Genomic DNA, 16,747 nt, shown 5'->3' with positions numbered 1-16,747 from the left:
ACCACTGAGCTACATCCACAGCCCCCACTTTTTTATTTTGAGACAGGGCCTCACTAAGTTGCTAAGGCTGGTTTTGAATTTGCAATCCTCCTGCCTCAGCCCCCACCTCTGTGTCTTCTCATGACTCGACAGTGAATTTTAGCACTGAATCCATTATTTGGCAGTGCCGCAGTTTATTTGTCCAGTCACCCACTGGAGGGCATCTTGGTTGCTTCCAAGTAAGGGCAATTGTGAGTTAAGCTGCCGCCAACGTCCAGGCTTCTGTGTGGATAAGCATTCATAGCTCCTTCCGGTTAATACCAAGGAGCATGCTAGTTTTTTAAGGGACCACCAGATAGTCTTCCAGAGTGGCTGTACAGGAAAGTTCCTGTTGTTCCGTCTTCTCATCAGCATTTTGTATTGTCAGTCATCTATCTCAGTATATGAGTAATGGGAGACCTGTATTTTGTTGGTTTTTAATTTTTCTCTATGTTTCTAGGGAGCAAACCCAGGCCTCAAGCATGCTAGGCAAGTGCTGTACCACTGAACTACATCCCCAGCCGTTTTTAGTTTTTTGTTTGGCTTTATTTTTTTTTTTTGAAGCAGAGTCCTGCTAAGTTTCCCAGGTTGGCCTTGAACTTGTGATCCTCCTGCCTCAGGCTCCTGAGTGGCCAGGGGTATGTACAGGTGTGCACCACCGTGCCTGGCCTGGAGAGACCTGTTGTTTTTTCTTTTTGATACCAGGGATTGAACCCAGGATCACTCAACCACTGAGCCACATCCCCAGCCCTATTTTGTATTTTATTTAGAGACAGGGTCTCACTGAGTTGCTTAGCACCTCACTGTGGCTGAGGTTGGCTTTGAACTCATGGTCCTCCTATCTCAGCCTCCCTAACCACACAGGATTATAGGCATGCGCCACACACCAGGCCTGTTTTTTTTTTTTTTTTTTAATGACAAAAATGTCACAGATCCCCTCCCAAATGCTAGTTTTGACTTTCTGAGTAGCCAAATATAATCATCAAACGTTAGTTGATTTTCACCCTTTGCCAGTTGTGGCCCTTGCTGTCCTGGAGTATATATGATCTAATCCAGGAGATGAACATTAATTGAATAATTTCATGAATAATCGATTGATTAAAACTATGGTTAGTGCCAGGAAGGAAAGCGTGGGTGCAGTTGGTAAGTGACAGAGGAAATACTGCTTTTGAAGAAGATCTTCAGAACCCAGTGGGGCTCTTACTTGAGGATCTGTTTAGCTCACAGAGCACCTGAATCACGTGGGCCCTGAAAGGAGAAGAGCAACAGCAATAGCTGTCATTGATTGGACCCCAAGTTGCCAATCCACATATCCAGTCCTTACGACACCTCTCTGAGATAATGACTCTTACTGTCCCCATTTTGCAGATATGAAAAGTCAGGCTCAGAGAGGTGAACTCGGGGTCATCCGTCCACACACAATACCAGGGGTGCATGAGGCACCCAGATATTACAACGACTGTATGGCCCTCTGCAGCCCTCAGGTGGGGTCCCTGGGCTAGGGAGCGGAGAATAAGGTGGGACAACAGTGTGACTGGCAGCACTGGCCATTCCCAGCGGGAGGGTCAGTCCGTTGGAGTGGCCTCTGGATATTGGAGAGTGTTTCTGTCCCTTCTAGGAAATCCAGAATGAGCCAACTTGGAGGCTAAGCTGAAGGCCCTGAGCCCTGGCAATTTCTGGTGTTCTCGTAGGTAGTCAGAGCGCCCACCCTCTGCCTGTCTCTCCCAGAAGCAGCCGCACCGGGAGGCTGGTGCTGTCTGTGCTCAGTTTTGCAGTTAGCCAGCGTGTCCACAGCTAGGTGGGTGGAGCCTGGGACGGGAGTCCTTCCTGATGTCACTCATTTCTGCTGGAGGCTCTTAGGTGGAGGCCCGGAGGGTGTGCCAGAGACTGTGAGAAGTCAGTGGCTGATGGCCTTGGACCCTCCCTGTATTGCTGTCACCGTGACTTCATTCTCAGTGGCCAAGGGACGGTGCGCCTGTAACTGACTTTGATTAAGGCCCTCGCCGCAAGACTCCAACGCTTACCTCTTTGTCTTCCAAGCCTACAGGGATTTGGAAGGAGTGACAGTTCCTGAGATACTCATAGGAACCAGGGTGACAAGAAGTCCCCAGATAAGGCTCATCCCAGTCAGAGACTAGCTTTTCCCATACCTCGGCTGTCAAGGAAATCATGTGAACCTTACATCACTTTTGATACGATTATGCCGAAAATTTATTATATAATTACCCGAGTTCTAAAACAGAGAGTCCTGAACAGAATTTCACCTTTTCTTGGTGACTGGGTGTCAACATTATGATTGTTCATTATCATGCTTTTTAGGGTTTCACCTCCTCCTTCTAAGTTCATCTATCAAGTGTCACCATGACATGTGTGTGCTCCTAGGAACCTCCCCACCCACCTGCCCATCACTGTGCTGATTCTGATTTGCTGAGCCAGCGTAGCAGAGTGTGTAAGCTTGTGGGCTCAGCTGTCAGACAGCCTGGGACTGTTCCCATGCCTCAATTACATAATCTGGAAAATGGGCATAGTGAGAAAATATCTATTTTAGACTTTAGGGCCAGATGTAGTGACACATGCTTGCAATCCCAGCTACTCAAGAGACTCAGCCTGAGCAACTTAATGAGATTCTGCCTTAGATTACAATAAAAAAGTCTGGGGATGTAGCTCAGTGGAAGTGAGTTTGCCCCAAGTTCAATCCCCATCACTGCAAAGAAAAAAATCTAAGTAAAAATTTTTAAAATAGACTATTCTTAGAGTGGTTTAATGTTCTCAGCAGAATCAAGAGGCAAGTACAGTGTTCCCATGTACTCCCTGTCTGTCACTATTCCTTAGACTTGAGAGAGGATTTATCTTATAAGGAGTTTTAAGGATTAAATAAGATAATATGTATAAACATATAAAATATCTAGCACAGGGGCTGGGGTTGTGGCTCAGTGGTAGAGCACTTGTCTGTCATGTGAGGCACTGAGTTTGATCCTCAGCACCACAGAAAAATAAATAAATAAATAAATGTACTGTGTCCATCTACAACTAAACAAAATATCTTAAAAATATCTAGCACAGTGTCAGGCACATAAAAAATGCCCTATATATATAGTTATCATCATCATCATCCCCACCACTAAAACAGTTGTGTTTTACACAAGAGTTGGTGACAGTTACTAAAGTCCTCAGGATTAAAATGAGCAGCTTTTGTGCAAAGATCTGGAGCGTCCCTTGTGGCACGCCTAGGGGCCTTCTTGGCATCTCCCGGCTGGCATCTGTGGGCAGGTCTGGCTTCTGGAGAGGTGGTCCAGCATCAGGCCACATCCCCACGTAGAAGCAGCTCACGCGGGTGCTCTGCGCGTGCCTCTCCTCGCGGAGTGCTCCCCTGGAATCCCTGTGGGCTCCAGGAAGAGAGAAGAGCTGCCGGTAGACAGGGGCTGCCGTGTGGTCAGATGAACATGAAGGTGGCTGGGCTCCAAGAGCATCTAACCCTGAGCAGAGGAAGAGCCGCCAGAGGAGGTTCAGGACCACGGACAGCTCCCAGGCAGCTGCTCCTCCAGACTCTGATGCTTCTAGTGATTCCTCAGGCTTCTGCTGTCCTGGCCTCTGGCAGATCACCCTCAACCACCTGGAAGCCTTACTTGTCCCTGCAGCGGACAGGGCTCTGTATTTCGGCTCTGGGAGGTAGCTGGGGTCTTGTTCCCTCCAGGAGTCCCGTGTGTCGGGGGAGAGGATGGGAGGGGCGCCATGTCCCAGCCAGACTGACCTCTTGCCATTCTAGTCCTTCAAGCTCCCCTTCACTCTGAGATCCCCCAAAGCTGGGACTCTGAAAGGCCATGGAATGCTTTACGGAATAAGGGCATGATGGGGCATGGCCTTTGGTAAAAGAAATGGGCCCCTTGTTTTCTTGGGGTGGCCAGGAAAGAGGGGAACAGAAATGCCCCCAGGGACTCAGTGATATTCTGCTACTTACCTTGGGGGGCTGGTCCTTCCACAAAATTCAAGGCAAGTGTCTGTCCTGGCATCATCTCTCCTGCCGCGTGGGCTAGGGCTCCAGCTCCTCTCTGGGGAAGCTCAGACGAGAAACCACCACAATTTGGTCACTTGCCCTGAGTGAAGCCCTGCCCCCAGCACAGCCTGGGTTCTCTGGGCCAAGCCCTGCTGCTCCTCTCCTTGGTTCTCTTTCTTCCCAAAGCACATTAAATCCTGCTCCCCCTCCCAAATCTGCCCTTATCAGGGAGAGCCCAAAGAACCCGCCCCTCAGAGTCTAGATGGGCTTAGCCTGGGACGAAGCCTGGCCTGCCTGCTGGGCCAGGTGTGCATTCTCCAGAATATTCTAAACTCTGCCCTGGCTGAAGCCAGCGCTGCAGAGAGCAGTGCTCGAGGTGGAGGGGGGTGGACCATCTGCAGAGTGACTTCTGCACTCCTGTGCCAGCCCTGAGCCCAGACAGGGAGTGTGGAAGTAATTGCCCTGTGAAAGCATCGCTGTGTCAGAAGCAGACCAATCCACCAAATGTCATTTTGCTAAAAGCCAATTTGCCAAAATGCAATTCACTGAATGGCCAATTTGTCAAATGACCGATTCATCAAATTGACTCTTCTTTTAACTATTTGGTGTGAGTCGACTGGTTTGCATTTTGTCTTTATTACAGCATTTTAAGGACTGTTCCATTTGTCTCTTCCCCTGGCCCCTGGTGTTTGGACTGCAGTGAACCTGCCCCCAGCCTCTCTCTGCAGCCGCAGGAAGCCAGGGCAGGGCAAGGCAGCTGTCCTTAAAAGACTCATGAAGATAAGTGGGAAACCGCCCAGTTAAAACCAAATTGCTAAACAAAACAAAGAAATTCAGCAAATCGCTCCTTTTGAATTGGCTGATCTGCAACTTGCCTTCAGGGAGGTGACCCAGAAGGGGTGACCCACATCCTGGGGCCCCCTCAGTGGATGCTGGTGAAGGTGGCACTTTCCCTTCTCAGGCCACTTCTATATGGAGCGTGGGGAGAGGCCCCCTGGTTTTAAAACCAGGCAAGACAATGAGTTCTAGTTAGCTTTTTCTGCTGGGACCTAAAGATCTGACAAGAATGATTTTAGAGGAGGAAAAGTTTATTTGGTTCATGGTTGCAGAGGTCTCGGTCCATAGATGGCCAACTCCATTGCTCTATGCCTGAGGTGAGGCAGAACATCATGAAAGGGTATGGAGGAGGAAGGCAGCCCAGGACATGATCACCAGGAAGCAGACAGAGACACTGCAGACCAGGGACAAAATATATCCAAAGACACACCCCAATGACCTACCTCCTCCAGCCACACCCTACTTGCCTACAGAACTGCCCAGTTAATCCCTATCAGTGGATTAATGCACTGATCAGGTTAAGATGCTCATAACCCACTCATTTCCCCTCTAAACCCTCTTGAATTGTGTGACACACGAGATTTTAGACATATCTCTAAACCATAACACTGTGCATCTTCCAAGCTTTTTTTAGTCTACAGACTTGGTAAGCTCTACATTTTCTCTCAAGGCGGTGAGAAGACCAGGACACATTCATAGCAGAAGCAAAGGTTTCTGTAAGATGTGTTCCTCTCTCATCTGATATTTCTCCTAATGTCGGCTTCAGTCTTTTACTCTTCTTCTGAGTCCTGTTTTTTTTTTATTTTTTATTTTTTAGTTGTAGATGGAGACAATACCTTTATCTTATTCACTCATTTCATGTGGTGCTGAGGATTGAACCCAGTGCCTCACCATATGAGGCAAGCGCTCTGCCACTGAGCCCCAGCCTCAGCCCTGAGTCCCATTATCTCTTTTGTAATGGATCCTTGGAGTGTATTTTATTGATTCCTGAAACAAAGCTGAAAAGACCTTCAGACCTACTCTGCAGGCTGTTTCATCTACCCTGTCGAGATCCTCACTCTCCAATGCCAGTGTCTCTGCCCACCCAGCTTGACTTGGAGTTCTCGTCCCTCATGGAGCTGGGTATGGGGCATGCGACCCACTCTTCAGGAAGACTTGGAATGCAAACATGCACTCAGGGTATCCAAGATCCTGGGAAGAACAGGTCTTCACCTGGCAGAGCCAAATGCTGCAGGGCACCGCATCCCACCTCTGCCTCTGTGTCTGGGGGAAGTTGGTCCATGTCCCTCATAGCTATAGGGTGGGGATTATTTCTTCCACACTGTCCTGGGCAACTGCCCCTCAGCCTGGGAATCTGCCCAAGCCTTAAGATCCTGAGCTTGTCATCTTTGGGTGTATTTCTCTTTGGAAGATTTTTGTTGCATTTTCTCCTCCAGCCAGGATCCAGCGGGGTGGGGGGGGAGGCACTGGCATTAACGAGTGAAACATCATAAGCACCCAGAAGCCCCCTCAAGCCTCCTTCCAGACTAACCCTCCCAGGTAACCCTGCTCCTGACTTCCAGCAGCATGGACCAGCTTTGCCTACTTTGGTCATTATATAAGTGGCACGTGTGGCAGTTAATCCTCACAACCCAGCAAGGAAGAGTGATTGACCTTTCCTTACACAGGAGGTACCAGACTCAGGGAGGTCAAGTAACTTGCCCAGGTCACACAGGCAGCAATGTTGGAGCTTGGAGTCCAACCCAGGGTTGTATGGCCAAAGCTCATGTTCTTTCCTCTGTGTCTCGATTCTTTCTCCTGCACCCCCTCCTCCACCCCCATCACGTGTGTCAGGGCTGGGAGCCTCTGAAGTCACTGGTCCTAAGCACTTGCAGATGTCTGGGACAGGAGCTTTGTCTCCCCCACGGCATCCCTGACCAGGACTCAGCAGAACCCCGGGGCTTCCTGGGGCTCGGCACGCGGGGCCTGGTGGGTGGGAGCAGGCAGGCCTTGCTCTAGTCCTCAGGTGAAGAGGGGCCTGCGTCTCCCCTGCTGTCCTCACCCATCCCTATTGCCCAGTACCGGGTTCCTACCATGGTGGCTGGGACCCCGTGCCTGTCACTTACTGTCAGCAGAATTAAAGGAGAGGGCAGTTCAGTTTCCTGTGTGTCCCCAAGCCACTCACGGCTGAGTGGGATCCCAGCATCTGGGCTACTTTTCCTTGGCAGGTCCAAACACTAGCATCCAAAGGAGGGCTGCCGGTGGAGGGGGCGCGCCTCCGATATCTCCATGGTGGGAATTGATGCTCGAAGCTGTGTGGCAGACAGCTCAGCTCAAGGAAATGTCACCCAGGGTGGTTTTATGGTGCGGCCATCCAGGACTGCTTAATGTCTCTTCCTAATGAGGTTTCTGCAACATTAACTTTGGCAGGCTGGGGGAGGAGAGCGTGTGGCTCCATGGTGGCCAGGAAGGGAGGCTTCTCTGCAGCTCACTGGGCTGGACATGCACTAGGTATTCAGGAGACAGAAGGGGAAGGAACAAGGGGCAGAGCTCAAACCTGCCACCACCCACGGTTTCACCTCCACAGCCACCTGCAGGAGTTTGGCTAGCAGGAGTTCCCTGGGACCATGTGCATTCTTCAACTGGTGTTTTAATCCCAAGACCTTACAGAGCTTGCTTGAGCTTTAATCTCTGTGAGTCTTGTAGCCTGGAAGAGGTGGCAAGGAGCAAGGACACCTCGGTAACAGAGCTGGACTGTTCAGCAACTGTCAGTGGTGGGTCAAAGCCTTCCCAACAATATAGTTGCCCCTACCATGTGCCTGTGTCCTCATCAGCTGATGTTACAGATGAGGAAACTGAGACCCAGGGAGGCAGCCAACTGGGGCTGATCTTGATTTTGGACATTGGTTGCCTGTCCCCCCCTCAGAGACCAGATCCTGCCCTCCCAGAGGAAGGGAGACCCCAGATATTTACTCCAGATGGGCTGACTGCTGGTCATCGGGGAGCAGAGGTCAGGAGGGCATGCAGGCTGGCCATGGGGGGCAGTGAGGATGGCAGCCAGGCCTGGGGAGGAGGCCGTGAGGCCCAGGCATCTGTGTTCTTCCAAGCTGGGGGCAAGGTCAAAGGAAACTGGGCTTGTGGTGGGTGGGACCAATTCTGCCTTCAGTCCATCAGCCTGTTCCTGTGTCACTACACCCTGGCCTCATTTGCACCTTTGCCATTGCCCTTGCCCAAACTTGCCTTCTGGAGACGATGCAATAAACCCCTTCACACCGGGGGTCTGCAGCCGGTCTGCTCTTGGTCTGCCTCTCATGGGAGCACCTGAGATTTAGGAGTGGCAAAGCCCTGGTCACCGCACTGAGGTCAGAGCCCAGGCAGCGAGGCTTCAGGTCCATATCATGGAATGCTCTCAAGACCCCACCTTGAAGGTGAGTTAGACCCAGGCCCTGACCGGGAGGCAGGTACCCTGGTGCAGTATGCCGCCCCACAAGATAGATCTTAGCCACTTGAACGCGGTCCCATGGGCTGGGAGAGCAGGCAGGAGAGGCCGTTGCAGAATTAATTCCCCCCATAGGTGGGAGGTGTAGGATCCAAGGGGAGGCCTGATGGACAGGCAGAGGCAGGGGGGGGATGGCCCAGCAGATCCTGGAGCATTTCACAGGAGGGACTGCGTCTCAGCATCCCACCTGTAGGCACTGCTCACCTCGCTCCAGAGAGGGTGTCCTGCTGTGCTACCTGGGGACAGACTATCCACTGGGGCTCTGTCTCCTGTTGCTGGTACCATAAAGTTGTGACTCCTAACCTTGCTCAGGCTGGGGAAGCTGAATCTCCCTCATGCTGTGAGTGCAGGCGCTGATTCCTCAGTGAGCACCAGAGCCTGCATCTCACAAATGCCCCCAGGTGACCTCTGCACTGAGCAGTGTCCCCTCCACGCCCAACCCCAGCAGGAATGCAAGGAGGACCTGGTCACTGGTCACTACCTTGCCCCCCATGAGCATCTCCTCTGTTCCCCGTGAAGGTGCAGTGACATGCCCCAGATGAAAGGCCAGTAGCTGGTCTTCTCTCTCATCCCCTAGGGGTGACTGTGTCCAAGTCCCCTCCAAACAGCAGGTGTTGGCACCTCAGCCTGTTACTTTGAAGTGCTGGCCAGGTCCAAGAGCTACAAGTGGGTTTGCTCTAGCTCTTGCTGAGAACATTAAACATTTTTAATATTTCCTTCTGCCAGATGCAGCACTTAAATTTTAATATGCACATGGATCATCTGGGACCTTGCTAAATTGAGGTTCTGATTGAGTAGACAGGCCTGGAAAAATCATCATGCCCGACAAACTCCCAGGCAGTGCTGATGCTGCCAGCCCAGGTGCCGGGGGATTGCTTGCTGAATCATCTGTTCTGGATGTCATGAGAAACAGGGGTGACAGCTGCCCCAGGCAGGGCACGGCCACTCTGAGGCAGGCCAGGTGTGTGCGGTACCCCCCGGGAGGGCAGGGTTGCTGCAGGCTCTGGGAGCCCAGTGCACATCTTGCAGCAGGTTAGTGCAGAGCCCACCTGGAGCTGCCTCCTGATTCCCAGGTCCTGGCCCTCCTGCTCCTCCCACAGCCTGTGGGACAGGGATGAACACCTGAGCAAGCACAGCGGAGAGTACTGTGCAGCCTCCACTAAGCCGCATGACAGTTCCTTCCACTTCACAAAGAGAAGGTTGAGACAGAGAGGTCAGAAAACTTGCGGGGAGGCACTCACTGGGTATATGTGGCTGGCTTTGTCTGCTCCCGGGCCTGAGCCTCCATCCACCAGCCTCCTGACAAGGAAGCCTGAGATAAGGTGTCCTGGAGCCCTGGGGCTGGCCTGGCTCCTGCTGAGCCCTGCCCTGTGCAGGCTCGAGGCGCCCAATCAGGCTGTAGGGGGCGAGGGGGTGCCAGGCTTCCCAGAGCCCCTGGGTGGGCTTGAAGGGCCGATGGAGCAGCCCCGTGCTCTGCAGCAGGGTGGCCAAGCAGGTGGCAGGAACCCAGAGTCTGGCCTTGGCTGGTGCCCAGCTGCCTGTAGCTGAGCCCCCTGATAATCCCCTTAGAGACTGGTCTGCCAGCAGTGGCCAATCAGGTTAGAGCGTGAAGGGGGATTAGCAGGGAGAACATGGGGTCCTGACCTCAGCTTCCCCAGCCCTGGCAGAGTGTGCAGGAGGCGGGGCAGCTAGAACAGGGCTCCGGGAGATGGTGCCCAAGTCAGGCAGTGGGCCTGGCTGTCCCTTCCCTTCTGGGAAGGAGGCTGGCTGGGGTCACTGGGATGCTCCCAGACCCGTGGGGGCTGCTGCTTGCCTGCTCAGAGCCTGGGCCTTGGGGGAGGAGCACAGGCCAGATGGGGGGATCCTTGTCTACAGGACCCTTACCTCCAGCCCTCCAGAGTGGACTCCCGGGAGCTGCAGCCTTTCTCTTTCTTGGAGGGCCCAGGACAGCAGCTCACCTCCCTCAGTGGCCTCCAGCTCCCCATCCCCAGGCTGCTGGTGTCACCTTGGAACCATCCACGGAGGGTGTTATATTCTGTCAGGATGTGGGAAGGCAAGAGGGAGCGCCAGTGTAACAGGGCAACGCTATTGAGCGCCGATCCGAGCTTCTCTCCCCGTCCATGACCCTTGTCCTGCCAGGTCTTCAGCTGGGTCAGGTAGAGCAGGTACAAGGAGTTCTCGTGCTCAGGGGGACATTGTCATCCACGATGCAGAGCCAGCCTCTGTGCCCCAAGCCCCTGCCTTTTCCTCTCAGCTGCATGACTAGTCCTAGCTCCTTGCTTTGGTCAGGAAAATGCAGAGGGATTGGAGCAGGAGAGGGTCCCTTTTAGTTTGGTTCAACTAAACATACTGAGGCCCTGCAATGCACCAGGACTGGGATACAATGGGAACAAAAGAGAGTCTGCCCTTAGGAGATTATGGCCTGCAAAGGGGTAGATGTCAGTAAACTACCAGCATCTCATTACATTCAGTATGCCTGTCCTGAATCAGTGCTGAAAAGGAAAGGCAGGCCTGGTGCAGTGCACACACCTGTAATCCCAGCAGCTAGGGAGGCTGAGGCAGGAGGATTGCAAGTTCAAAGCCAGCTTCAGCAACAGCGAGGTGCTAAGCAAACTCAGTGAGACCCTGTCTCTAAGTAAAATACACAACAGGGCTGGGGATGTGACTCAGTGGATGAGTGCCCCTGAGTTCAATCCCTGGTACCCACCCCCCTCAAAAAAAAAAAAAAGCAGGTGGGTAGGAAGGAAGCAGTTAAGGGAGGTATCTCTAGACTGAGATGTGAAGGATGGAGGGGAATTTGCTGGGTGAAGTCAGGAAAGGATAGTGCAGGCAGAGGCAACAGCAGGTGCCCAGGAGCTTGGAGACAAGCAACTTTATTTCATTGGCTTGGGAAGGAGTAGGTGAGAGTTGACCAAGCAGGAAGTCAACTGGGGCAAAAAGCAAGACTAGCCTTAGGGTGTGCCAGGGGTTGCAGAGTCCCAGTCCAGGCATGGCCTCTGGCGCCCCCTAGTGGTGATTATTGAAATAACCGTGACATCTTAGGAAAGGGACAAAACTAGTGTTTTGTATCTTGCTAAAGAAAGGTGCCAAGGATAGGTTAAACACATGAATGCACATCCTCTTCCAAAAACATGTCTCCATGTGATCGGAATTTCTGTGCCCACTTTACGTATAGGGCACCCGGAGGTCTCAGGGTTCCCTGCACCCTTGGCTGGTGGATGGCAGGAGTTTCTGCATGTTTCTGGCTGCAACCTCGGGCTCTTTCCACCATCCTCTTTGCTACCAGCATTCCACCTATTCCTGTGTCTTGTAAGACTTGGCTGTCGTCCTCTGGTTTGGAGTGGCTGGCTCTCCTGAGGTCGTGCCTGGAGTCACACAGTGAGAGCTGCCTGCTGGTCTGGGCTGGCAGGGCTGGCCTGCACTCCTGGGTGGCTTCAGCCAGGACCTCCACTCACAGAATGGCTGTTGGTGTTCCATCCTGCCTGCTGCCTGCGGATTGCGTCTTTCCTCTGTGAGCTTCTGGGACCCAGAGCAATGTCCCTAAGGCCACCAGGCTACAGCCCTCTCTGTGGTCTAGCCCTGCACGGTCCACATTCCCTGGACACCCTGGGCTCTGTCAGGCCTGCGTGACCTTCACAGATATCCTGAGCCTCCATCTGCCCCTGCCTTCCTTCCCTTCCCCACCTGGATCCTGGTGTGTCCTTACAGAATGGCTCCCCTGGATTGTACTCTGATGCAGTGCTATTATAAGGAACAGACATTGGAAGCCCATTTATTATAAGGATCTCGTGTTATCGATCAGGACACACTCATTTTTCACAGGGACCCCTGGGAAAATTCTTGTCTCATCGGAGTGCCCAGCGGCTGTACCCTGGAGAAGCCGATCCTCTTCACTGTACATGCGTTGGAGACACTTGATGGACCGGTTCCCCTTTCACATTGGCTCTCAGAAAGTTCAGCGCCCCCGCTCTGCCCCAGCTGGCAGGCGCGTGGTCACGTGGTGCCTGGGCTCTGAGTGCCCGCCATTGATTTTTCTCCTCTCCCCCATTTTTCACTCCCACTCTTGCTGTTCTGTAAATCCCTACCAGCCGTCCGCAGAGCCCTTCTGGAACAAGGTTTGGTCTCGATCTATAAACCAATCAATACAGAATAAAAACCCTTCCTCGTGGAGTTGTGGGGTGGATTAAATGGAATAATGGACATGAGTGCCGGCCTGGCTTGGCCCAAGGGGGCTGAGACGAGGGTCCCGCTGGAGGCCCTGCCTCCCCGGTACCCCACCCTCCTGACACTGGAGAGGCCTCCTGGGCACTGTCCCCACTTGCTCTCACCAGGCCCTCCCATGTCTCTGCGGGTAAAAGGTGCTGGCGGCTCTGTCCCTCTCCTTCCTCCCAGACCCCTAGACGCTGGCTGTCAGCAACCTTCCCCACCCCCTCCCTGGATTTCCGGCACCTCACTGGATGTGTGTCTTAGTCTGTTCAAGCTGCTGTAACAAAATACCAGACAGTGGCTGAGAAACATCAGGAATTTATCTCTGACAGTTGTGGGTGTGGAAGTCCATCGTCAAAGTGCAAGAAGGTTCCGGGTGTGGTGGGGGCCTGCCGTGTGATTCTCAGATGTCGTCTTCCCACTGTGTCCTCCCAGAGTGACGGGGCAGGGCAGCGCTCAGGCTTCTTTTTAGAAGGACACTGATCCCAGTGCGGAGGCTCTGCTGTCATGGCCTCAACCCCTCCCCAAGGCCCCACCTCCTGACTCCAGTGCAGCAGGCCCAGGCTCCAACCTGGAACCTGGGGAGGACACAACATGGGACCCCAGCAGCGTGTCTTGCTGGGTAGTTGGCATGGGCGGGCCCGCGGGGCGGGGAAGGCTCAGAGCCTGTGTGGTCCGGCCTGTGCATTTGGCCAAGGTAGAGACCCCGTGCTGCTTCGGCTCACAGACACCCTGTCTCCGCACGCCCCTGCCTCCTCCAGGCTCTTGATGTCACTGCCCACAGTCATCCCCTGGGGACCCCGGACTGGTCATCAATTGCTGGGTATCAGTCACCTCAAAACGCAATGGCTTACAAGAACGGTCACTGTCTCCTCTGTTGGTGGCTGGGGTGCTGGCTTGGGGTTTTCATGAACTCCCAGGCAGGAGGCCGTGGGGGTGACCGTCTGGGCCCTCGAGTGAGGCAGGGGATGTGCTCCCAGGGTCACTCATGTGACTGACAAGCTGGTGTCCGCTACAGTGAGGAGGCCTTGACTCTTGTCCATGTGGCCTCTGCACAGAGTGGCCAGAGTGCCCTTGGAGTGTCCTGGAAGCTGGCCTCTCCTAGGAAGGGTGGCCCAAGACAGAGTGAGGGGCGGCCCTGGCTGCTGTGACCTGGTCTTGGCATTTTCCACTATTTGATTCTTCAGCAATGAGTTACTAACCCCTTCCCTCACTCAAGAGGAGAGGAATTAAGCTCCATCTTTTGGAGGGAAGAATGTCAATGAATTGTGAACATGTTTGAAAACCACCACGGCCTCCAATATGCACACGTCAGCCACACCACACTGCGCGAGGGCCCCCGTCGGCCTATTCCTTCCTGCCTCCTGCCTTTGCACATGCTGTTCCCACTGCTTCGGGTGCTGTTCCCTCATTTCCAACTTATGTCTGCAAACTTCAACTTTCCAGGATCTGCTTCAGTGGAGTCACTTGCTCACATCTCTGGAAAAAACTGCTCTTCCAGAGATTGTTGCAAGCAGCCGGAAAGCCTCCAGGAAAGCAGGTTTCAGGGGTGTCCCCAGAGGTCACCAGCTCTTGATACACATTTGCCTAGTGAAGGTACAGACCCGTCTCTGCCCTCTCCTGGGTGTGAGGGCTCAGGGCCCAGGATACCTCTGCACCTGCAGGCCCAGCACTCTCACTAGTGCCATAGGTGGGCACCGTGCCAGGGTGGGTCTGTCCCGCGTCTGCCTTGGACCCCAGGAACGGAGGAACTCTCGCGGCCCCGAGACACCCACCCTGCATGCAGGCAGGGTCTTTGGCACCTTTGTGGCCTGCACTCCCTTGCTCCAAATCTAGCAATTTACCTGCCATGTCACTGGGCCCGGGCCAGCGTCTTTGAAGAAGATGGAAAGAACAGGTCACGGGCCGAGAGCCGAGAGCCACCTGGTGCCGACCAGCAGAAGGGCTGGGTGCAGCCAGGGCACTCTTTCTAGGAAAGGGAGGAATAGGTGACAAGAAGGAACAGGCGGGGACAGAGGGCCTGGTGGATTCCTGAGAATTCACCTGCACTGGGGGCTGCCCAACCTCGTGGAGTTCGGAGATCGTCTCCTCGACAGATGGCACAGGGGACCCAAGACGTGTGCAGAGGGCCAAGACAGAGCACCAGGTATGGGCTGTGGTGTCAGGAGAAGGACAGGACGGTGGAGACGGTCCTGGGGAGACAGGCTGGGAGGCAGCGGCTGCTGAGTGAAGGGTCACACAGTCCCGGCTCAGGGCTGCGAGACTGTCCAGAAGTGGTGGCACAGTTTTAGGGAGAGACAGGCGTGTCCTCAAGGAGAGAGGGGACAGGACCCGGGTGCCGAAGGTGGCAAGATCTCACGTGGCCAGGCCATTTTCTGAAGGCTCAGCTCTGGGGAGGAGATGGCTGGGCAACTGAGGGAGGGAGGGACAGGTGATGGTGCCGTCACCATGTGTGAGGTTGGGGTGGCCGTCACTTGCAGGGCTCTTACTTCCCCCTCGTGTATACAGGGAGGCTGGGGCTTGGGCAGGGGTGCAGCAGCTTGCAGATTCCTAGCAGACAGCTGGAGGGCCAGCCGGAGGTCTGTCCTGCTGCCTCAGGACCCGGGAGGTCCCATAGCTCAGGGGGCAGCTTCTGGGATGGGGGCTGGAGGGGTGTTCTCACCTTCAGTGACCAGAAGGAAGGACTGGTCAAAGCCCAGGGTTAGATGTGCAGAATGACCAGCATTGGGTCCCACATCAGGACTCCAGCCTTTGGTCATCCACCTTAAGGACCAGGATGGTGTATCTGGGACAGTGGCCAACCTTGGGCAGGTTACTGATTGTCCTGGAACTCAGTTCCCTCCTCTGCCAAATGGGTGGGACAACAGTCCCTGCTCCCAGAGCAGCTGTGCAAGCCAAGCTCTGGGGCCTGAATGCCCGAGTTCAAATGCTGGGACCACCGCCTGCCAGCTGGGTTGCCTTGAAAAAACTGCTTAACTTCTCTGAGCATCCCTTTCCTCCTTTATAAAATGGGAATGGGGATTGTTTGTTCACACAGTTGGAGGGTCGGGTGAGGTGGCTCCTCTTGAGTGTGGAGGGGCACACTCGCTGGAAGGAAGGGCTGGCCTGGACTAGCCCTTTGTAAACGTCTGTGGGTGCCAGTGGACTGTGGGGAGAGGCGGGGAGAGGCGGGGGCTGGTGCCAGAGGCGGGGTCCTGCTAGGAAAGCTGGGGGAAGCCTCTGGAAGCTGCTCTGCGGCTCTAGGAGCGCTGTCCCCCTCGCACTACGACGCTGACAGGTGGAGAGTGAGGGCATCCTCAGCGAGCCCTGCTCTCCGACCTGGGGACAGCCCCTGGGCCAGTGGGAAGTGGGCAGTGGGACCTTAAGGCCATGTCCCTGTGTGTCCCTGTCCCCACTGGGCCCAGGCTTCCTTGGTACCCTGCTGCCTGCAGTCCCCAAGAGCAGGGGCTTTGGGGTTTGAGCCGGGGCGGGGCAGCACTGGTGGGCTACCCATCTCCCTGGCTTCAGTTTCCTCCCAGTACAGCAAGCATCAGCCAGGAGGGTGCCCAGGGCGGGTCAGGTAATTAAAGGCTGTGTCCCTCCAGGGACAGAGGGCCTGGTGGAGTGCCACAGAGAAGCCCCCTTTCTGGATCCTTTCCAGCCCTGGACCATGGGGTCTGACAGGGCCCATCACAGCTGCCCCGGGCTCCTCCATCTGCCCAGAGAGGGGAGGTAGCTGGGGACAGAGCTCCCTTCAGGACAGGGTGCCTCTCTCTGGCTCCATCATCCATTCAAAAAGTCCTTGCTGAGTGGCCACTGTGTGCCAGGCCCCGTCCCAGCCGGGTGTCTGGCCCCCGGCCTCCCTGGCTCACGGTGATGTTCTAGAAGACTCTCTTCCTGACCAGTGTTTTTCCCGCCTTGCTTCGTCCCCAGGGACCTGAGCGAGAACGTCCTCCAGGCCATCCCCAGGAAGGCTTTCCGCGGAGCTACAGACCTCAAGAATCTGTGAGTACAGACCTGGAGGGAGAAGGGCGCAGGGGCTGGGGCCACCCCATCCCCGGCAGTGTCCTGTGGTGATAGCCCTGGGCCCTGAGGTCCAGGGTATCCAGGAGCCAACCTGGGCTCTGAGATGGCTGGTGCCAGCGTGGTCTTCTAGAACAGTCTGGGTTTGGTGGAAACAAGCAGCACCTGCCCCTCCCTTGGGTGATTCTCTGTGACAGCCAAGGGCACGTACA

General features: G+C 54.6%; 1 protein-coding gene and 1 long non-coding RNA gene across 2 annotated transcripts in view; one reads left to right on the top strand and one right to left on the bottom strand.

The window, feature by feature from the left end:
* Slit1 (slit guidance ligand 1) overlaps positions 1 to 16,747 on the top strand; it is a 137,076-nt gene that overhangs the window by 63,026 nt on the left and 57,303 nt on the right. The window contains exon 5 of the mRNA XM_015494847.2: positions 16,446 to 16,517. Within this exon, the coding sequence (XP_015350333.1) occupies positions 16,446 to 16,517 (72 nt within the window). The remainder of the gene's footprint in view (positions 1 to 16,445; positions 16,518 to 16,747) is intronic.
* Positions 2,744 to 8,397, bottom strand: LOC125617966. The gene is made up of 2 exons (XR_007349097.1): positions 6,955 to 8,397; positions 2,744 to 4,076 (listed from the first exon to the last, which is right to left on the bottom strand). It is a non-coding gene; the product is annotated as an uncharacterized LOC125617966 (long non-coding RNA).

This window comes from Marmota marmota, unplaced genomic scaffold (genome assembly GCF_001458135.2).
Source record: "Marmota marmota marmota unplaced genomic scaffold, marMar, whole genome shotgun sequence".
Lineage (NCBI taxonomy): Eukaryota > Metazoa > Chordata > Mammalia > Rodentia > Sciuridae > Marmota > Marmota marmota.
This window is presented reverse-complemented; position numbering and strand designations above follow the sequence as displayed.